The 20,454-nt window shown below is 49.5% G+C and overlaps 1 protein-coding gene across 1 annotated transcript in view; it reads left to right on the forward strand.

Moving 5' to 3' along the window:
- The first annotated feature begins 1,226 nt into the window (after nt 1–1,226).
- zeb1b (zinc finger E-box binding homeobox 1b) overlaps nt 1,227–20,454 on the forward strand; it is a 43,686-nt gene continuing 24,458 nt past the window's right edge. Inside the window, exon 1 of the mRNA XM_040167031.2 lies at nt 1,227–1,841. Coding sequence (XP_040022965.2) covers nt 1,784–1,841 — 58 coding nt within the window. The 5' untranslated portion in view covers nt 1,227–1,783. The remainder of the gene's footprint in view (nt 1,842–20,454) is intronic.

The raw sequence follows: 20,454 nt of genomic DNA on the forward strand, positions 1-20,454 counted from the left end.
ATTATTCAACCTGGAGAGCTGCCGTCCTATGTACACAAGCTGTCACATGTCGCCCGACGATAAGCCGATAGTACCATAAAAGAGTCTGTCACCCGGGGTCTGAGTGCTTGACAGGCAGATTCATATTGTACCCTTGTGACATAACATCTATGGTTGTGCAGGGAGATCAAGGAGCCATGATCCAACCGTATCCTGCGGGAAGGCAGACGTCAGACCTCTGTTCACCCCGCTAAAACGTCCCCAGTGGTAGCAAAATGTCCGGGCCTTCTTACACAGCGTGGTTACATGGATTTGAATAACTGGCTTAGTCGGACTGAAATCGAATTATCCGTTTCATGTAAACACCTTTGTCCGACTATGTGTGGTCCGACTACGATCCGACTAACATCCCTGGATAACTCGATCCGATCCAGTTGATAGTTTGACTATTGCGGCATGTAACGGTGAATTGGATATGGAACTGGACTTTGCGCATGCTTGAGATCCCGACGGCGTCTTCTCTCCGTTATCAAATCAGCCAATAGCGCCATTCGCATTCGCTGTACTCCTATTAACATCATGCAAAAATAGTAGAGGGATGTAGCTTCACCTTGCTCTCTGTTCGCCATCTTTCTCGTAATGTTGTTGTTGTTGGTTGTTGTTGGTAGTGGTGAAGCGGTCAAGCGGAAATGGCTGTATCACAACTAGCTGTAATGAAAACAGCGGCACCTATCGTCTCGGATATGACATGCTTTCGACCAATGATTCGATGGGTTACACGTGGACTGACCAATGCCATCACCTCGCATACCAGAGTTTCAGGCACCAGAAATGCTACAGTCATCTGCCTCCTGAGCAGCCGCAGCCAGCTCCGGCTTGTAATTGCATGTCATGAGATCTCAGGCATCGTTTCACTCTGTGGCAAGTTTGTAAACTCCATCTTCCCTTGTCACTATGTGTCTCCAGGAGAAATTCACCTCAAACATGTGATCCTGGATTCCTGTCTATTTACACAGAGCCTACTGTGATAAGTGTTGTAAGTGTGTGTGTGTGTGTGTGTGTGTGTGTGTGTGTGTGTTTGTCCGCGTCCGCTGCATCGAGGATGGCTCAGGAGAACAGCAGGTTTTTTCTTTAGGTGGAGGACTGAATCTGTGATGACAGTCTCATGACCTCGCTCTTTCTCTCTTTAAAAATCACGCTCACACGCACACGCGTACACAAACACACAGGCTCTGTTCTGACTGCTGCCTTCCTACTATGCGCGCACACACATGCATGGATGTAAACAACAGGTCGGGAGGTTAAAGCTGAGCAGCAAGATTATGTCAGGAATTAATTCATCTTCAAGTAATAACGTGTTTGTGTGCGTAAGATTTAAAATGATATATAGCTAAATGTATCACATTACCTTGTCTTATTTTATAAACATTTTAAAAAGTAAAAAAAAACAAGATTAAGTAAGTATTTCTGGGCTATACATACAGCATAAGACGGTTATAATGAGTGCAAGCCACCAGGAACACAAAGCGGTATCACCTATAGACGTGCACCTTTTCCCATGGTTGTTTAAAAGGCAGAGAGCTGGTGTGTGGCTCATCCCTCTCACTCCCACTACATACCGCCGAACGGTCCGGCCAGTGCGGGTCGGGAGGTGCGGGAAGGTGATGTCGTAAAGCTGAGTGTGTCGTAAACCAGGTGCGGAGAAGGGGAGGTGAAGTGGAGGGAGGGGAGGTGAAGTGGAGGGGGGCGAGGGGGTGAGAGAGGAGGTGACTCTCCGACAGCATTTAGACACAGCGAAAGGATCATGGCGGATGGCCCCAGGTGTAAGCGCAGAAAGCAGGCGAACCCGAGGAGGAACAACGGTGAGTTGGGCGACTTCCGACGCGCGGCTGTCGTTTCGGGGGGACGGTCGAGAGACCGCTCTGTGTCCCGGTAATTTCGGCGAGAAGTTTGGCAGCCTGCGAGTCCGTTTTTTTAGTGACCGAAAGTGGCGTGAAGTAGGCAGGGAGCGCCGCACCGTTATACCTGGTCGCGTCGCTCCCTCCGCCTAGCGGTCCGCTGCTCGGGAAACCGTTATTCGCACCTCGCCCGCCCGCGAGCGGACCGCTGCTCGCTGCACTTCAGCACTTCTTTTACTCGTTTTTAGTACACTTTCGCCCGCCTCGCATACTCTGTGCTCACTGGTTTTGTTACATTCTGTCGAGTTTTCGAGCCCAACGTTAAACTCGGACCTGTTATTGTTATTGCGGACCTCGACGGACGGATTGTTTCTTCTTTACAGTTGGGGGCTGAGGAAAAAAAAATGTTTAATTTGCTTTTCTTGTTGTGTCGAACACGTCCCAGACATGCTTTTTGCTTTTTGAAGCAGAGTGAACGCAACTGTTTGGCTTGTTCTTCCTTTATTTCGCTCACTAGTAGCAGGTAGCGGCAGGACACTGTTGCTGCACCGCACCGGCGGACAAAACGCTTTTTTCCCACCCCCCATTTAACCGTGCACTCATATTAGACCGCACTATTCATCTATTAATGACAGAAAACAGAAGAAAACGAGTGTTGTGCCGAAGCCTGTTTTTATTACAGGTCTCGTTCTACTTCACCCTCCCAACTTATTGCCCTGTTTTTTGTTCCGTACGGGTTTTTTTTCGGTAGCGACAGAACCAGCGCGCATGGAAGCACGCCGGCGGCCGGAGGCTCGGGAGGACGAGGGGATCTCACGCGCTGCTTGTGTGAGCGGGGCGAGCGCGGCCCATATAAGGGCAGCGGGACCAGCCGCTCCGCGCGCTCGCTTTCTGTTATCGCTTATTGCGACGCAGCCCCGCGTGCTACACGACATCCTCTGCGTGTGTGCGCGCGGAGCTCGACGAGCTCCCCGAGGGGTCGAAATAGTGTTATTAATGTAGTTAAAGGTTCTGTTATGCTCCCTCCGGAGGTCCCGGTCACAAGCTCTCTTGTGTCTATTAACCACCTACGTATTTATTTCGCTTAATGTCAGAAGTTTTTAACACCCCAAGTGACTGTGTATTTACGTGGTCGGCTGTCGTCAGTACGCAGAGCGAACATTTACCACGCTCCTCGGTATTATTTGTTTTAATGTTACAGAGAAAGAAATACTTTTGGCTGTTATTTGCTGTCCGCCAGTTAGTGGTGGTCGCCTAGTTAGCTAACAGGCGCTACTTATGTGCCCCCCCGTGGAGTAAAGGGGACCAAACGGGGTTTTTCTCGCGTGGGGGTTTGCTGGTGGTGTAATTTTTCGGTAGATGCCCGGTGACTGATGTGAAGAGTGGCGTGTTGTTGTTTTTTGTTGTTTTCCGCTGTCATCTCGCTTCTTTACGGGCTGCGTGGAGCCTCGCATTCCGTCCCCGCAGCGCGTGTGCGGTGCAACGCACGCAAGGTGCGGACACACCTCGAACCTTAAATAACGGTCCCGCTGTCAAGGTGCGCGGTTTGGTCCTCCGCCTTCCTCCCGGGGGAGAGAGAAAGGGAGTCTTATTTACTCTGGAGAGACTTTTTGTTTTCTTTTTCTTCTTTAATCTATCGGCCATTTGTTGCTTCCCCCCTTTAACTGAAACAGTTTGGATTAAATGATGCCGGTCCTATTGATATTTAAAGTTGCAGCCTTAACCAAACAGATGTGCCCCTTGTTCCATTGCCTCATTTGCATTTGCTTCAAAGAGGTCTGCTTTGAATGTCCTCGCTTCCTGCCACCTCCTGACAAGACTGCAGATCTGTCATGTTAATCGACATCTCAGCTTTTTTAAGGGAATTCCTCTTGCTTTTTGGTACAGTGTCATAACACATTTGGTGTTTAAATATGGTTTGTTGTCTTTGCCGCAAAAAAACATGAATGGCTTTTTTCAGAGAGAGAAAATCGCCGGCGCTCGGGCTAATTAAGCGAGCTCTCAAGTTGTGCCCAGCTTGTTATGGTCAGTGGTCTTGCCAGTGTGTGTGTGTGTGTGTGTGGGGGGGGGGGGGGGATCAAGGTGAGCCCCATTCCCCGCTGTAAACAGAGAGGTGTTAACAGCCCGCTGGACGACAGGTGTTTGCAATCGGTGGGATACTACCGCTTCCTTTGTCGTGTCCTCCAGCCTGCTCCCCTAGGGAACAGCAGCCGTTCCCTCCAACGGTAATTTAACACAGCAATTTGGGAATAGAGGAATGCGCCCAGTGTTAACATTCTGTGCAAAAATAAACAGGGGACTGGGACGGCTCCGCAGCCGCGCTCAGGAGGAGCCGGGGGCTGATGTGTTCGGAGCGGTGTTACCGAGACTACTGCAAATGATTGTGTGTACACAGGTAGCTGGGATTTCTATTTATTTGACAGTATCATATGGATCATTTGTTTCACCCCCTAATCTGTGTCGCTCTCTTCCCTCCATGCCCCCCCCACCCAGTCTCTCCTTCTGAGGTATTCTCACACACACTTGCACCTTTGATGAATCATCCATCAAATAGGGAAAATGAGGTTGTGGGCTTGGCGCTACTCATGTGATGTTGAGGAACATGTTTATTGGCCTGGTAAAACTATACTTAAACTACACTTAGTGCCCCCGGACCCGCTCACCCCGTCTAGAAACAAGTGAATCCAGCCACATGCCGTAGGTTTGTGGAAGAAAAATAAAAACAAAACAGTGGTTCAACCCTAGTTTGTTGGGTGGAGAGAGCCATGCTTCCGGGCTACAGCGGAGGCTCCCGTAGAAGGTGGAGATTGGCTCCGCGGCTCCACATGCCACTTGAGGCTTTTAAAAAACATCTGTTTACATTTAAATAGGTCCACCCCTGTCGTGGGAAGAGTTTAGCGGAGGAGGAAATTTTTCATTTACCTCGGCGCTTTTCACCAACTTCCTCGGCAGCTTTATTTAAAAGTGCCAAGTAAGAAGGGGAATCCCCCCCCTCGTCCCCCCTCACAACCCACCCCCGCTTCAACTCCCTCTCCACCGTCTCTATCGTTCTTCCCTTCCCAGAGATTGTCTTTTATTTCGAGGGGTTAAGACACAGTAGCCAGGGGTGCTGTTCATTGCCCCCTGACCTAGGCACCCATGCGTGCCTAGAGTATGACTTCACTTTCCCTCCCCCCGGTGCCATTGTGAGGGTTCCAGCATGTCCAATTGTGTTTGTGTTAAAGTCTGTTCAATGAAAAGGAGAGAGAGGAGACGGAAGAAGAAGGGGAGGGCGTTGGAGCTGCAGCTTTTCCTCCGCTCCCTCCGACTCGCAGTCCACTCCTCCCTGACCCCTTAAACTGTGGGCTCCATGTCCCCTGTGGAGCTGGGGGGGTCTGAGGTGACTAGAGAATTTCACAACAGGTGAGACCGGAGGGGCAGTCGTTGGCAGATGGAAAGCGTGACACTCACAGACCTGTGTGGATGCTGGGACTGATGTTTTGCACTTAAAGCCTAAAAGGAATCCATGCAGATGAGGATGGTGTTTTGGATAAATAATCTTTTTGTGGCTAAGCCTCATCCCTCAACATCATCATCCGGGTAGTAAAAGGCCCATCCTCATCTGACCATTCGGCGGAATTAAAATAATGTGATGTACGACCACACTCCCACATCTGTTAAGGCGGCTTAATGATTAGCCGCTCCCATGGAGGCCGAGGGCATTAGCCTATAAAAAGAGGTGCTCTTCCTCCGTAAAGCAGGAGTTTTAAACCAGAGTCAGTTTCAGTAACCCCCTTAACTGCGCTTGGATGTGCTTTATTGGGGTTTGCGTGGCTGAATGCTTAAATGAACCATTGTGTGTTCGGGCTTTAGTGAGAAAGCCCGAGGAGAAAGAGCCTAGTTACCTTTGCAGTTTGCCTGCTCTACCTCATACACTTTCAGCGGCAGAAGAAAAGGCCCATTCAGCACGCCCGGCATGGGGAGGGAGAGCCCTTTTCACACTCGGCTTGTGGGAAACTTCTCCTCCATACTGTGCATGCCATTTGCATATGACCCATTCTTTTCCCAAAGGTCCCTGCGAGGGAGGAATCCGCGGAACGTTTGGAGAATTCATCAAATCCCTCTCTCACGGAGCCCTTCGGGCCCTCGAGAGTCCGCTTCGCAGCCCCCTGTTTGACATATTTGCCTCAGAAGCTGCGCTTCCGCCTGCGTTGTGGTTGCTCGCTCTAACATTAACGCCGACTCGCCGCATTTTCTGTGCAGTGTATTCTGAAGTGGTGATGTGCTTCCCAGTGTGCTATTTTAATGTCAGGGTGAAGGCTTAATTTGGTACAGCTGACAGGAGTTTCCCCCGAATACCCTGCAAACATGGGCCATGAGTGTCCATCGTGCCATCTGCACAACAGGACAATGTCAGGGGGCGGTGAGGGTGGGGGCTGCCTAACCGACACTGACACAGCCAGATTGTCCAGCACATACATAGGGGGGTTATGCAGGGATGAGGCAGTGGGAGCTCAGTGAAGTGTGCAAAAACACAACCGTCACTCTGGTGCAAAACGCCCCACTCCGCACCCACCCTACTGAGAAGAGCGGCCCGGGTTGCCTCTCGCCAGTGTTGGAAATCATTAAGGAACCGCACACCGACATGCACACTGACATGCTTGCTGTTGCCGAGTGAGTCGGGTCAGTCTGCAACAGCTCTGACATCCTTGACCCCAGTTCACCGATACCAAAACAGAAAATGGTGGAGGCAAGTACGTGTTGCTGTGCAATGTGGGGAGGAGAGCTTGACTAAGTGTATCATGTAAGCCAACTGAGCCAAAAAGCCCCCCCCCCCCCCTCCAATTCCAGAGCAGTGAGTCATTGGCAGACAGGTGTGTTCGCAAGATGACTCCAACCTCACAAGCTCTCCAACTACACCCTTCCACCTAAACCGTCCCTCCCCACCCAAGCCCCCACCATGGCCTCTCCCGCCTTCTCAGCCCTCTCCACCTGTTGTTAGGTCAGTGGGGCGGGGGGGTTAGAGCTAATATTCTCCAGCACTGTGTATACTTGAGGAAAAGTTTACCTGTAAATATTGTGCATGGAGTGCCCAACGCCACCTGCAGATGTGTGTTTTAATCACATGTTCGGTGGCTTCCCCTCCACCCCCCTCCCTCCCCACCCGGTCATCTTCCTCCTACCCATTCCCGGCCTCCTACCTATTTTCGGCCAACTACCCCCTTCCTTGTTGTCCTCAGTGGAGCGGTTAATGAAAAAGACGAGACCGACACAACAGGCTGAAGGCGGCCCGGTGAAAGGCTCTTACGCCAGCTTGTGTTTATGGCTTTTTTTTCACATAGATGTTGGATGTCTAGTCCACATAAATGTGCTTGACCTTACCACAGTCCCTCAGCGTCTCCCGTCTACAGGGATGAAATTAAATCAGATGAGGAGGAATCCGCCACCATGTACTGTGCTTTGAACACGTCTGACTCTCTGCCAGCCCGTTATGATGACCATATTGATTTTCCTCTCCGTAGCACGCAGGACCGATAATGGCCCTCCTCTGGGGGTACACCTTCATACTTGCATACTGATTGCAGTTGCATAGCCCGACTGTGGCGTTGTTGTGAGTCTGTGCATTGGGCTCGCTAGGCTACGCTACACTAGCGTGGGACAGGTCCTGCAGAAAAAAGATAAAAGGCCTCAGGCTCCTTGTTTGTTAGCCAGAGAGATGGCCGGCTGCTATGTTGAATGTCAACATGGATAAACATTCACCCTGCATTAATGAGTGGAGAGAACAGAGGCGAGGGCAGTAGAAGAGGGGGGGCTAGAGCATCCACATTGCCCCATTTAACTCATGAGTGTTTTGTTGGGCTCCCCATGACCCTGCTGCTGTGACCTAACCGGAGCAGGCTGCACAGTCCAGACACACTCATTGAATATTATAGGAGAAGAGATACACTGTGTCTTTGTAAATGAAAAGGTATAACCGCATTTGCAGCCGGGAGCAAATCGGGATTAAACAGATGCAAACAAAAATAGAGGGAATGAAATCATTCTGTACTTGGGGTAAAATGTACAGTATTTACCAATTTTGGATAGTCAGTTGGGTTTGTTGAAGTTTGAGTGCCATTTCATGAAGTTCCTCTTTTAAGAGACTCAACAGGGCTGGCCATGTGTGACAAATACCTCTGTATTAACCGTTTATTACATTGTCTCTTGATATGTTTCTCACTTGTGGTGCCACTGTTCTTTCTACTAATCGTGCTTGTTGCTGAAACACAAAGTTAGATCAGTGTTCTCGCTCCGACCCTCACTGCCGGCCGTGACCTTTGGCTTGTCACGGAGAGGAACCAGATTGCCGATGCAACAGGCAGAAGAGGGCATGCTTTTTAGGGGGGGGTTGGTCCGGCCTTAGAGATAGAGGGAGGAGCTTGGACATCCTGAGGGAACTCCTAAGGGGCAACTGATCAGGCCTTGGGAGGATAACGGATGGTGGTCCCTCTGACGTCAGCCAATGGTTTGTGGACTACAGTTTTGGTCTAGCCACCGCTATCTTGATGTTTAGGAACGCAAAGGGCTCCCTGTGAAATATAGTGTCTTGGTGCAAGTATGGAGTGGTTTTGTGACCTTCGACCCCTCTCAGCCCACCTGTCCTGGCTAAGCTCACCTCTACAAGCGCCAAGGCTTTTACAGTCAAAACACACCAGCGTCCCGCCCCCGCGTTGTGTGTGTAGCGAAGGGAGACGATACCCCCGCCAGCCTGTAGCCAGGCGGCCATACATCTGTCTCCTTGCTCGCACTGACAGCACCCCCTCCCTCTCTCATTAAACTGCCGCTTGGCAGTTCAGCCCCAGAGTCAATGAAGCGCAGCCTTTAATTGATCACGTTTGGAGTCGTACGACACTATCAATTAGTGCTTGCTCATCCACTGTTTGTTTGTTTTGCCCTGCTGCTCTGATCTACATGGCAGCAGCATCAGCTGTCTGTCCCGTTACGCTACCCTCCTCATCATCAGCTAAGTCGCTTTCCCATGACGTGGCTCATGCATTGACTCTCTCCCTCTCTGCCTTGGCTCTGACTGTCCTGCACCAGCAGGTGCTGTAAGACATGCAGATTTCAGCTGCACAGCACACATAAATAACACTAGACAAAAAGCAAGAGAGAGGCAGAGCGAGAGAGCGATGCAGAGCAAGGGAGGGAGATTGGAAGTTTCCTCTGGCAGGAGAACAGGGTGTGGCTCACGGTCAAATGCCGGCCTTCTCAAGGAGGACACGGTCAGAATAGAGAGAGAGACAGAATGTGTGATAGCTTAGACAAAGAGGAGGAATGTTTTTTCCCCTTAAATGTTTAAACTTGTAGCCTGTTCTTGTGAAGTTCACGCCTCTCGACGCCAACTTTTCAATAAAGCACTTTCATGCAAATTTCCCCATAAATGGATCCTTTTGAACACAAGGCCAGCTCTAAGTGACTAGTTAAGGAGGAAGTTGAATTTGAAGTAAGGGAGCGTTATCTTCTCTGTAATTAGGCCGTGAGAGCTTGGAACAACGTTATTGTGCCCTAAAAGCAAATGATGAGGTCCGGAAAGAAATCATACACACACTTTTATAATCTCCTCTAATGAACTGGCACTCGTAAAAAAAAATGAAACCATAAATCAGCCCCGATCGAGGGCTGAGGGTGAACACGGCTCAAAACCAAACCTTCTCTTTGTAGCGCTCTTCAAATCCACGCCGGCGACACAAACACACACACACTCACACACACATCCTGTCTCATTGGCAGCGATCGATCAACCTCTCGGGGCGAAGGTTAGTCCCTCGTCTTCGCTCGGCCTCACCGGGAACAAAACCAGGAAGTGTGCGAGAGATTACGGCCCAGGATGCAACCTGAAAGCCCTTTATCTCTGCAAAAACAAGAGGCTTCCTGCGGCCCTGCTCCCATCCAGGCCACCTACTCCCCCCCCCCCCCCCCTCCTTCACAACCCCCCCACCCCAGCACCTGTGGCAGCCTATTTAAGGCTCCTCATCATGGACTGCGGAGACCACAAACCGGGAGCATAAAAAAACAACATGAAAGCCTGGGAAGCGAATCACAGACAGAGGGCAAAGAAAAAACAGCATCTCTATTCAGACACATTAAAAAGATTTGGCTCTGCGCATTTAAGGCTGAGCCAATGAAGGAAAGGCCTTTCTGTCCTTTTTCTGCAGACTACCTTATTCCATTGAGAGCGACCTCTTCTGAAACTTCCTAAACTCGGCATGACACACAGACCTCAGGGAGTCATGTCAGTGTCCCTCTCATGAGGAAGTTGGTGACATCACTCGGCCTGCCTGTTGGCCTCTTTTGTTCAGCTGAAAGAGCCCCGGCGTCCGTTTGGACGTTAGACTCAAACCTTCCATCTGGCATCTTTGACAGGAGAAAACAATCACAATCTTGTTGCTCATTGCTCACCTAACGTTGGCCAAAAAAAAACGGTCCCTTGCCCCTTTGAGTTGCCGCCACAGCTGGCAAGAGGGGTTTGCCTTGACAGTGTCCTGCGTTGAATTTCAATGACTTCCTCCCCCCCCCCCGGTCTTATTATGCCGTCGCTGCTAACTGGCTCCTATTCACCGCAGTGTCCTGACTTCCCAAAAGGGGCCTGGATAAACAAGGTCCATTCACTTGCTGAACGCCCCCCCCCTGGCCTCGGCCTCTTCTTGTATCAACGGCAGGCAGTGGGCGCCTCTCGCACCGGGGGGGGTCGACGCAGCCACGGCGGGCACGATGCCACCGTTTTCCCCCCGCGCCACGCAGAACACTTAGAGAGATCAAAACTAACTCTGGCTGCAACGACTGATGAACGGCGTCCTCCGATGGGTCGCATTAACCGGGGGGGCTCTGTGTGTAGGAGAGGGGGTGAGGCTGTCTGTAGGTGTGGTGTTACAAGCCAGGCTCACTTCCTGTTGTTCTAGTCCATCAGGGTAGATCAGGGGTGGGGGGATGCTCCCATGAGACTACCCCGTGAGAGTCACATGGTCCGGCTGCAATGCTTTTAAAGGCCATGTGTGTGTGTGTGTGTGTGTGTGTGTGTGTGTGTGTTTGTTTTGCTCAGTGTTTTGCACGTGGTTTTGCGAGTCCATTCCCGGCCTCCACCTGAATTGTGACCCGAGTGTGAACTGTCTCTCCCATGCTCTTCTTCTCATTTTTCTCTTTTGGTATTTTTTTTTCTCCCTCTTTATTTTCGGCCCTCCCCTCCGAGCTTCCTCCCAATCAACAGATCTCAGAGGAAAACCACACGTCTCCCCAGGGTGCCTCTCTCTATCTCTCCCGACCAGATGTTTCAAGAGCTGTTTGTTTATTTATCCAGCGGAAGTCACTGTGATTGATGCCTCCCGTAAAACGGGGGCCTGCACGCACACCGATGCCACCCCCCTGTAAGAGGCAAATATCTTAAAAGAGAGAATCGTATAAATTGGAGTTTCAAAGATTGCAGGAGCGGTCGTGTGACACAACGAGCCGGTGACTGCGGGGGCCGTGGTCAAGCGATGGGAGGGGGCAGTATCCCTCAGACTGTAATGGTCCTCTTGTCCAGTCCGGCCCGCCCCCTTCATTCCCCGATTTGCCTGCTAATTTAGAGCGGTGACCTTCTGATCGAACGGCCGTCTGATAAATCTGTGAATTGGGACAGACGTTGCGTGGGGCGTAGCGGGGGCACGGCGTCTAGACGGGCCGAGAAGTGAGCAGACCATCTCTGCGCAAAGGAATCTCATCCGCTGTTCTCCCCGTCTGCTTGGGCTGGGGGGGTGGGAGAGTGGGGGTCCGGCGCACCTTGAGCGCCCTAAGGGTTCCTCTGGGCCAGCGTGGATTATCGCTCATTACCGTCAACGGCTCCAAAGTACCCCCTCAGAAATAACACTGGAGTGGATTGAAGCGTGCAGTGCATTATGGTAGCAAAGTAGAAGGCGTGTATTTGGGTCAGGCTTTATCTAGCCCTGTTCTCAGGAAAAAGGCCCGCGGCTCAGTTACGACTAATAATTGTATTGCCCCCGTGACAGACAGAGCATTGATGTAAAGCTGTTTACTGATGACGAGTCTATTGAACCCAGCCATGCTCCCCCATGTCCTTGGGGAGCTTATCCCTCAGACAGGACTGGTTATAGTTTCATTAAAAGCCAGGTTTAAATGGACCAGGTCCTCTGATCAACAAGCAGATTAAATGACTAATAAAACATACATCACACTGTGTGTGTATATATATATAGGGAGAGGCAGAGAGACACAGAGAGAGAGAGAGAGAGAGGGCCCCCCTCTGAGACTCTGGCTATTAATACACAAATATGGAGGATTACTGTCTGCTCGTCTCCGTGGCCATGGAGAGAGGGGATTAGGGTCCCGGTCCAGACAGATTGGATTTAATGTGTGTGTAAGACTAAGCGATTGCTGTACAACAAAAGCCCCCGTGCACGCGCACAAATCTTTGCTCTCCGGTGGAGACGTCATGACACCTTGTTGTGTTTGTGGATCAGTTACGTTGCTTTTGTCAGCTCTGGGAGAGAAACACGTCGCCATACCACTTAGTTAGTCATCTGCAACTTTCTTTTTTCCTGCTTCCCAGCCTGCACGAACCCTTTTTTCAGCATTATGTAACACTTGTTTGCTCGACCGAACATGCATGTTTGCAAGAACCAATTTTACTGTGTTGCACTTGTGTCCTCTATGGATGTTCAGTTTTCGACAAAAGAGACTGCACCTTAGATTATGGAGTTTAATTCTTTATACATAGCAGAGAATGAAAATACTGAGTATTGCAATATTGTGTTATTGTCTTTTTCTGCTGTATTTGATTCTCTAGAATGCTATTGTTTTTTAATTGATTTAGTTTTTATGATCAATGTGGGTAAAACTTGATTTCATTTCCACAGAATGGGGCCCTCTCAGAGTGTGTCCCCTCTCTAAGTAGTGCTATCATTTAGACGGTATGTGCTAAATGCATGTGCATCCCTCTGTTCGGACTCCATAGAAAAAGCACAGATTTTCCATATTCTATGATTCAAAACTTCGACCCTCCTGTATCACCGTGTGTGCATTTCTAAGCCACAATAAACCTCTTAATTTCCGCACCTGGTCCACTAAAAGCGTCACTCATTTGAAACACATCTTCAATAACAATACCCTCATTTCATTCCTCCACTTGGTTCAGATGTTTGACATTGGGTACAAGCACTTTTTGGAATATCTGCAACTAAATCATCCATTCAATCTAAACTTTAAATATCAATTAATACAGTTCATTACGCTGGAAAAAAACTGTTTAAAAAGGGGATTCACGGCAGACATCTGGGTCATTGTGTGTTTTCCTGGGCTTACTAGGAGACATTTCAACAATAAACCTGTGCAAAACAAACCGCTGATTGCTCCTCGTGTCGCCAAGAAAACTATCCTCATGAAGTGGAAATCAAGGAACAGTATACATATACAGGAAATCCACCTCAACCTCTCACTTACAATACAACACACCACTCCGTCTGGTCATCTTTTACTAGGTTTTGCCAACATGACACTAGCCATCATACTGATATTGAAATGTATTATTGTTATATTATTTGTTTACTTGTTTTATTTTTATTAATTCAGGTATTTTTGCCTGAAAACTAGTTTAATCCCATGGTTACATACACACATAGACATTTACATTACATTACATGTCATTTAGCGGACGCTTTTATCCAAAGCGACGTACAATAAGTGCATTCAACCATAGGGTACAAACTCAGGAGAACAAGAAACACCTGGTATTTAATTTGCCTCCTTTATGTTTTCCATCTCAAAAGGGTTCGGCCACACATACAGACTCACACGCACACCTACGTGCACATGCATCTGTTTGTTGGTTTGTAATTCCCTAATTTGTCGTTCTCTGGTTGTTTTGTCTATGTATTGTCCCTTAAAATAAAATACTAATACTAATGCACCAAACACAGACAGACTGATTAACACAGAATATCTCTGTATGCCCAGTTATCAGAGGGACTCACGGAGGAAGGGAGAGAAGTCTGTTTGTTTCAAACCTCCTCTGTGTGACTCCCCGATCCATCTCCCTCAGCATTAACCTGCGTCGCCTACGGGGAGTCCACACACCGGCGTTAAAAAAACTCTTGCGGGAAAGTGAAAACATGTGTCCTATCCCACAGATGTCCTAGAGATAGTGCTCGCTGTGTGTCCTTTACCTGTTTTAACATGCGGCCCACACACACATGCACACACCCTGGGCCGTTTATTCCCAAGGGCGCCCGGCTAAAGGAGAGGGAGCCCCTTAATCATGTCCCTGTCCCACGTCCTCGTTATCAGCCACGATTAATGAGTTCTCCATTAATGAAAAAAAAGGAAAGAAAAAAAAACAGGAGACGCCAACCCCTCCTGGAAGATAGTCGAGTGTGTGTGTGTGTGTGTGTGTGTGTGTGAGTGTGTGTGATGCTCCCCACCCAGGTGCAATGACATCACCCTCCAAGGAAGATATGATAACTGTCACAGCTCGCTTTTGTTAAGGATGACAAGGCATTTGTGTTTGTTTAAGCGTGTGTGTGTGTGTGTGTGTGTGTGCTTGTGTGTGCTTGTGTGTGTATACATGTGGCCTCACTTGCAGTGCTGTGTTTTGATTGTTCAAACCCGACCTCTTGGGTATAATCCGTTTTGCCTTTGTGCGTCTGTCTATCTCTTTTGTCTATGGAGACTACATGGCGTAAGGGAGGGGAGGGAGGGATGGGTGAGGAGCGCTTGATGAGAAACTCGAAGTGGAGGGGGAGGAGAGGGCGGCAGGTGCAACGGACACCCGGCGGTGATTGCCGGTGTCGCTCAGCAAAAGCAGCGACAGGAAATCAAGGTTGTCTTGGCAACCTGGCACTATTGATTAAGCGCAGCCGTCTCCGGGCCAGCGTCAGCGTCCCAGTGGGGCCAGAGATGGGCTGGGTTTCTGTAAGGGGGGGGGTGCACTGAGAGGCAAAGAGGGAAGGAGAGGAAAGCGTTGGTCACCGGGGCTACAGGTGTCTCCCCACTTAACCCTCCGTCTGGCCTACTATGCACTCTCTCTCTCCGTCCTCTCAGCTGTTCTCCGGGCCATTAGTTCACATTGTGTGTGAGGATTCAAAGAGTCTCCTCCTGCGGGTTGCTGAGCGAAGCCCTCGCGGCGGTACACTGAGGCATTGATGTTGCATAAGCCCTGCACATAGGTAATCGATTTGCACTTAGCCGGTGTATCTTCGACAGGCCATGTCTCTTTCCGCGCCCCCCGCCTCAATCTCCCACCTTTCTCTCTCTCTCTCTCTAGAGAAAAGGTGAAATTGCCCCTTGCCATCTCTTTTCACCTCTTTTCGCTCTTTTGTTTGCCTTTTTAGTTTTTATTAAATCTGTCCGTCATCCGGCCAAATGCCTTTCCCCCCCATTGTGCACAAAACACTTGTTAGATTGGGAAGCTTCGAGGCCGGAGGGGATCCGCTGCTACCTTCCGAAGGGAAGGACAGTACAGAACTCTCCCTGTCTCCGTACCTCCCTCTCGCAGGCTTCCTCGCACCCCCGCGGCCAGCGGAACACAGAGCCGTCCTCTGTCCGGCCGTCATGTGGGTGTTGCTGCCTGGTTAACCCGTAGCTATCTGCTGAGCCAGGCTTTGCATTGTTACACTCTGTTTCACTTAGTGAGCTCAGTAAGGCCCTTTGGCTCGGACACTTACAGAAATACTTTTGGTGGTTGGGAGATGGATATTCTATGCTTGAGTTCGGCTAGATGAATCGAGACCACTTTGGAAAATAATGAGCGAAAGCTCAGAGCCAGTTAGCTTAGCTTGGAATAAAGACTGGAAACACAGGGAAGCCGCTAGCATGGCTTTTTTCCAAAGCTAACCAAATATGTCTAGTAATTAACACTGTACATCTTCTTTGTTTAATCAGCAGAGAAAGCATGCGTACAAACTACAGCTATGTAAAGCTGTGTAGCAGAATACTTCTAGGACAACTCCACGAGACAATGCTGATAGTGTTTGTCCATCAGTACGCTTCAGAGTTGCTGGTTGGACGGAAATTGTCCCCTTCACGTGGAACCAAGCTGGCTGTCTTTCCCATGTTTCGACTCTTGCTAAGCTAAGCTACTATGCTGCGTGAAGGCCGCGCCTCCACACATTATATTGGTGTCACTATTCTCATCTAACTCAAGTAAATAAACATATTTCCCAAGATACGGGGCTATTCCATTAAACTCCTGCATCTCAACTTGCAGTAACGACATTAGCTGCTCATTATTCGGTCCCGTTATTGCTACTTGTGAAGTCATAAAGCCAGCTGAACAAAAATATGGTACCTTCCCATCAGAGTGGGAATGCTGAAGGCCATGTTTCTCAGCTCCACAGCACCTCCACCCCACTGCGTTAAGGGCAGGTTGAATTATGTCCCATCAGAGTCGATTCTCACCGCTGATGATCTATGTAGAATCTCAACTGGGCAAACAACTCCCTCGTCAACACTTATCCAACAGATAAAAGTGCTCAGTCCTTGTACTTGAGTATTAGAAAGTTTTTGTTTGTAAAACTGTTCCCCCATGACTTGACGGCTTGTAATGAAAACTTAATCACAATATTAATAACATCAGCGCTTCCACGAAGCGAATGATTGAAATCAACTTGAGTGGATATCGATTTATCTCTATGGACACTTAAATGTTGTTTCCTGTTTTAGCCAGTAGCGTTGTGGCATCACTTATGAGTCATAACAGTTCCACACTGGTAAGACAATTATCCCAACAGTGGCCGGAGTCGAGGCTAAGGTGAATTAAATTGGCAATCCACTCAGGGTGAACAATAATTACATTATTGAGAACAGTGCTGAACTGAACAAAAAAAAACAAATGCATCCCATCGCGGAGTGAGAGACTCCGGGCAGAGACTGTGGGGGCGCCTCACGTCCCGGCTACCCCTCTCTCATCTCCCTGTGCTCGGCCGCTATTCTAGGCAGGACTAATGTGGTGGCGAGCGCTGCATGCTGAGTGAGTCAGCGGTCATTAGAGTGTACAGACAGCACTCCTGCCCGAAGGCCACAGGAGCCAGTCAGTCTAACGATGAGGCCGGGGACCCGAGCGCACAGGACGTCCCATTAGTGCCATTCAATTAGCCTCTCTGTGGGGGCCCCGCCCAATGGCGCTTTTACTTTGACCCGCGCGGGACAGCTGCAGAACCGACGACAAGTTCTCCTCCATTGTTAGAAAAACAGAGCGAGAAAACGTCGGAAGCAACAAGTCTCCGGTTTATGTTGAAGTGTAACCATCATGTTACTCACAGAGAGAGAGAGAGAGAGAGAGAGAGAGGTTGAGCCACAGTGCTTAGATCCAGTCACGCTCCCCTGGGAGAGGCTGACTGAACAGGAATGTAAACATGGCAGCTAAGTAAACTGCTGTGTGGGACAGAGAGGGAGCAAGAGAGTCTACTCACAAGCAAAGGACCGACAATTACAGGCATGTAGGAGAGTGTATCTCAGCGTTAAAGGGGGGCAGGGGGGGGGGGGGGGGTATTCTCCTCCAATGTCGGTGTGAAACGCTCACAGTCAAAGAATTAAATCTGGGGGGTTGGACGGCATCGGAGGCTCACAAGGACGACGTTCCAGCATTCCTCCCCACCCCTCTTAGCACCTTATCTCAACCTCTCACTCTAAAATAAGATGCACTCACACGTGTCACATGGCACCAGACATCACCGCGGCTCCTCAAAGACACAAGCCCAGTTTGAAAGTTATGTAGGTGCACGAGGAGTTTTCATGCGAGAGGGGGAAAAAATGTGCGGTCAAAACGCGTTCTCCACAGACGACTCTAAGCTTAAGATAATTGACCTTTTTCAGGTTCATTAAATAGTTTGAACCCATTCGCCCCCCTCCGCTCCCAGCAGTGGTCTCATCCATCATGCTGGTTCTTGATGTAGCGATGTGATGGTTGAGCACAGGTGCCGCCTGCCTTTCGAGATGCCGTAACCCCAGGCAGTTGGCAGCCATTAGTGCTCTGCTGCGGCAGGTCCCACAGCCCGTCCCGCTGTCCCGGTGTCTGCTTCCTATCTTCTCCCAGAATACCCAGCTGCACGTCCTAACGCCGCTGGTTTCTTCGCCACAATGTCTTCTCACAATTAAGCCATTATCACATCTGCAGTCTCTCCCCCGACCCTCCGTTCCCGCCTCCAACCAATGCTGGGCGCCGGGCCAGAGGTGCTAAACGGTGTCTTAACCCCAGTGTCTGAGACTCCACTCATCCTTTATTCATTCCCAATAAAGGGGCATGGGAGTTGTTTTTCTCCCCCATCCCCATTATAAGGCCAAACCTCTGCAGTGGGATTGCATCTAGACTAGGGCAGCACAATTAATCCAATTTTGGCTGCCCAATTAAATTAGCATGATCCTCAATGAAGAAATGCGTGTTTGCTGCATACTTCCTAAACAGTCAACCAACCACTAAGGGGAGAGGAGGTGGGAGAAGTCATGCACGTCACGTGCAGCGGTAAGTTACATACAGTGGACTCCGGTATTACTAGAAGAGTAGAGAGAGCAGACTTCACTTACTTGTTCAACCACCTGAAACATTACCACAAACCACAGTACGCCAACTGCATTAAGGCCTAAACTAACGTTATCTCCGTCAATGTCTTATGTGATCAGCCCTCATCTAGGTGACGTGGGGGGCAGGAAGATGTGATGTGTGGGCTCCTTTGATACCTGTAAACAGGCCGTGTGGGGAGGCTGCACAGACACAGTATAGGTGTTGTCTGCAAGTCGTCTTCTGATGTAAAATATGTAATTTTTCTGCTCTTTATGGGTGAAGGAAATCTTTACAGATAGACTAGTGAGAAGTCCCGCCCCTGTTTATTTACTTCAGATCCATGTTTGGATGTGATTGTTTTCTTGTTTAACAAATTTGGTCTCTAGCTACATTTGAAGTGACAAAAAGTGAAAAAATTGTAATCTTGATTTGAGGATTCAATCATTTTGTAGTGAAGCAAAGGTACAACGGCACAAAAACAATAAAACACGCACACACACGCAAATATCCCCATGCCATTTAGCTGGCAGCGAGCCAAAATCTTCCTTAAGATATAAGCCACAAGTACTTCATGTAGGTACAAACACACACGCACACACACAACACACAATATCAGCATCTCCCACCTTGTAGCAAAAGGAGAGATACAGAGAGGAGGGGTAGGAGATAACGGTTAAGAATGGCAATGTGCTACGCCAACGACGCCATGGAGGGGGAGGGGGGCACGAACTGTGTATGTGAGCATTTCTGCCCTGCTGGTGAAATTTTGTGTGTGTGTTGTGCAAGGGAAGGTACTTTGAACAACCGCACATGTCGTGCGTAGCGTCTCTGGTAACCTCAATCAGACCACCGGGGGAACCAAGATCCCCGATGAGGCCTTTGTTGTGTCCAGACGCCGCAGGGCTGACAGGTTAAAAAACTGCATCTATGTATACTAAAGCTACAGAAACCTAAGGGACATTAAAAGACAACACATTTCAACCCACCATGCCATTGTTTCACAGAGACCTCTCTTGTTAGCAAAAAGCTACCGTGTGGGAAGGTCCAGAACAGCCAACACACACACACACACACACACACACACACACACACTCCAGCCCTGTGCATAAGGGGCATCACAGTAAAGTAGCAGGTGCAGATCCATAGCGGGCCGGTTGGATGGCGGTCTTTGTGATGCCACCGCCGCTCTTACCGGTCAGGTTAGTCGGTTTTAGCGGGATGACAAGCGGCACGCGATTAACCAATTAAAGACAGTTTATTTTTCTTCTTTAAAGAGCTTCAGCGCTCCGTTGGCTCAGTTGTGTGGTCGAGTCATTGAGGCTTAACTTGAGGCCTTCTTTTGAATCCTTTCCTGTGCTGGCTGCCTGTTCCTTAGAACAGCCAGACACCGTGGCAGCCGGCATTGCTGCTTTCATTTGTCCTACTGCTATTCCTCCACCCCGCTGCCATCTCGTGTATCCACCGTGGCGGTGGCGTTAATCTGCCTTCTCACCGGGTTCCTGGACGCAGGCTGCAAAAGCAGCAGACAGTCAGCGGTGACACGCACGGCTCACATGGCGCCAGCTGCTTTTATTGGACAATAACGAGAGGCTGCAACGGATGACTTACAGGGACGCGCCCACAACCTTCCATATGGAGGTTGTTTTTTTTCAGTTGCTCTGTGGCTCGTGTGAACCAGCGCCTGATGTATTGTAGGTTCTGGCCCTTTAATGCTTCTCACAGCAGCACCTGTGATGGACTGCGGGTCAGCGGGTGTCGGCCGTGTTATTGATTGCGATGTGCGTTGTAGTGGAAGATTGTGCATTCAGGGGGAGCACGGTTGAACATTAGGGGGAAGACATTTGTTGCTTCTGACAAAATCAAATCAGTATAAACGCTCGTGATCACGAACCAGGAAGTGTCAGCAAAATGTCAGAGAGACACTGGGCTTCCACTCAAGAGGCTGCTGCTGTTTCCCCCAAGTCAACGCTAGGCGAGTTGTGCAAGCTTCCTCCTACTGCTGAGATTAGACAGGAGAACACTCGGTATGAGAATGCGGTTTCAGCTGTGCAGTGACACATGATTATGAACTTA

The sequence above is a fragment of the Gasterosteus aculeatus genome, chromosome 21 (assembly GCF_964276395.1).
Source record: "Gasterosteus aculeatus chromosome 21, fGasAcu3.hap1.1, whole genome shotgun sequence".
Lineage (NCBI taxonomy): Eukaryota > Metazoa > Chordata > Actinopteri > Perciformes > Gasterosteidae > Gasterosteus > Gasterosteus aculeatus.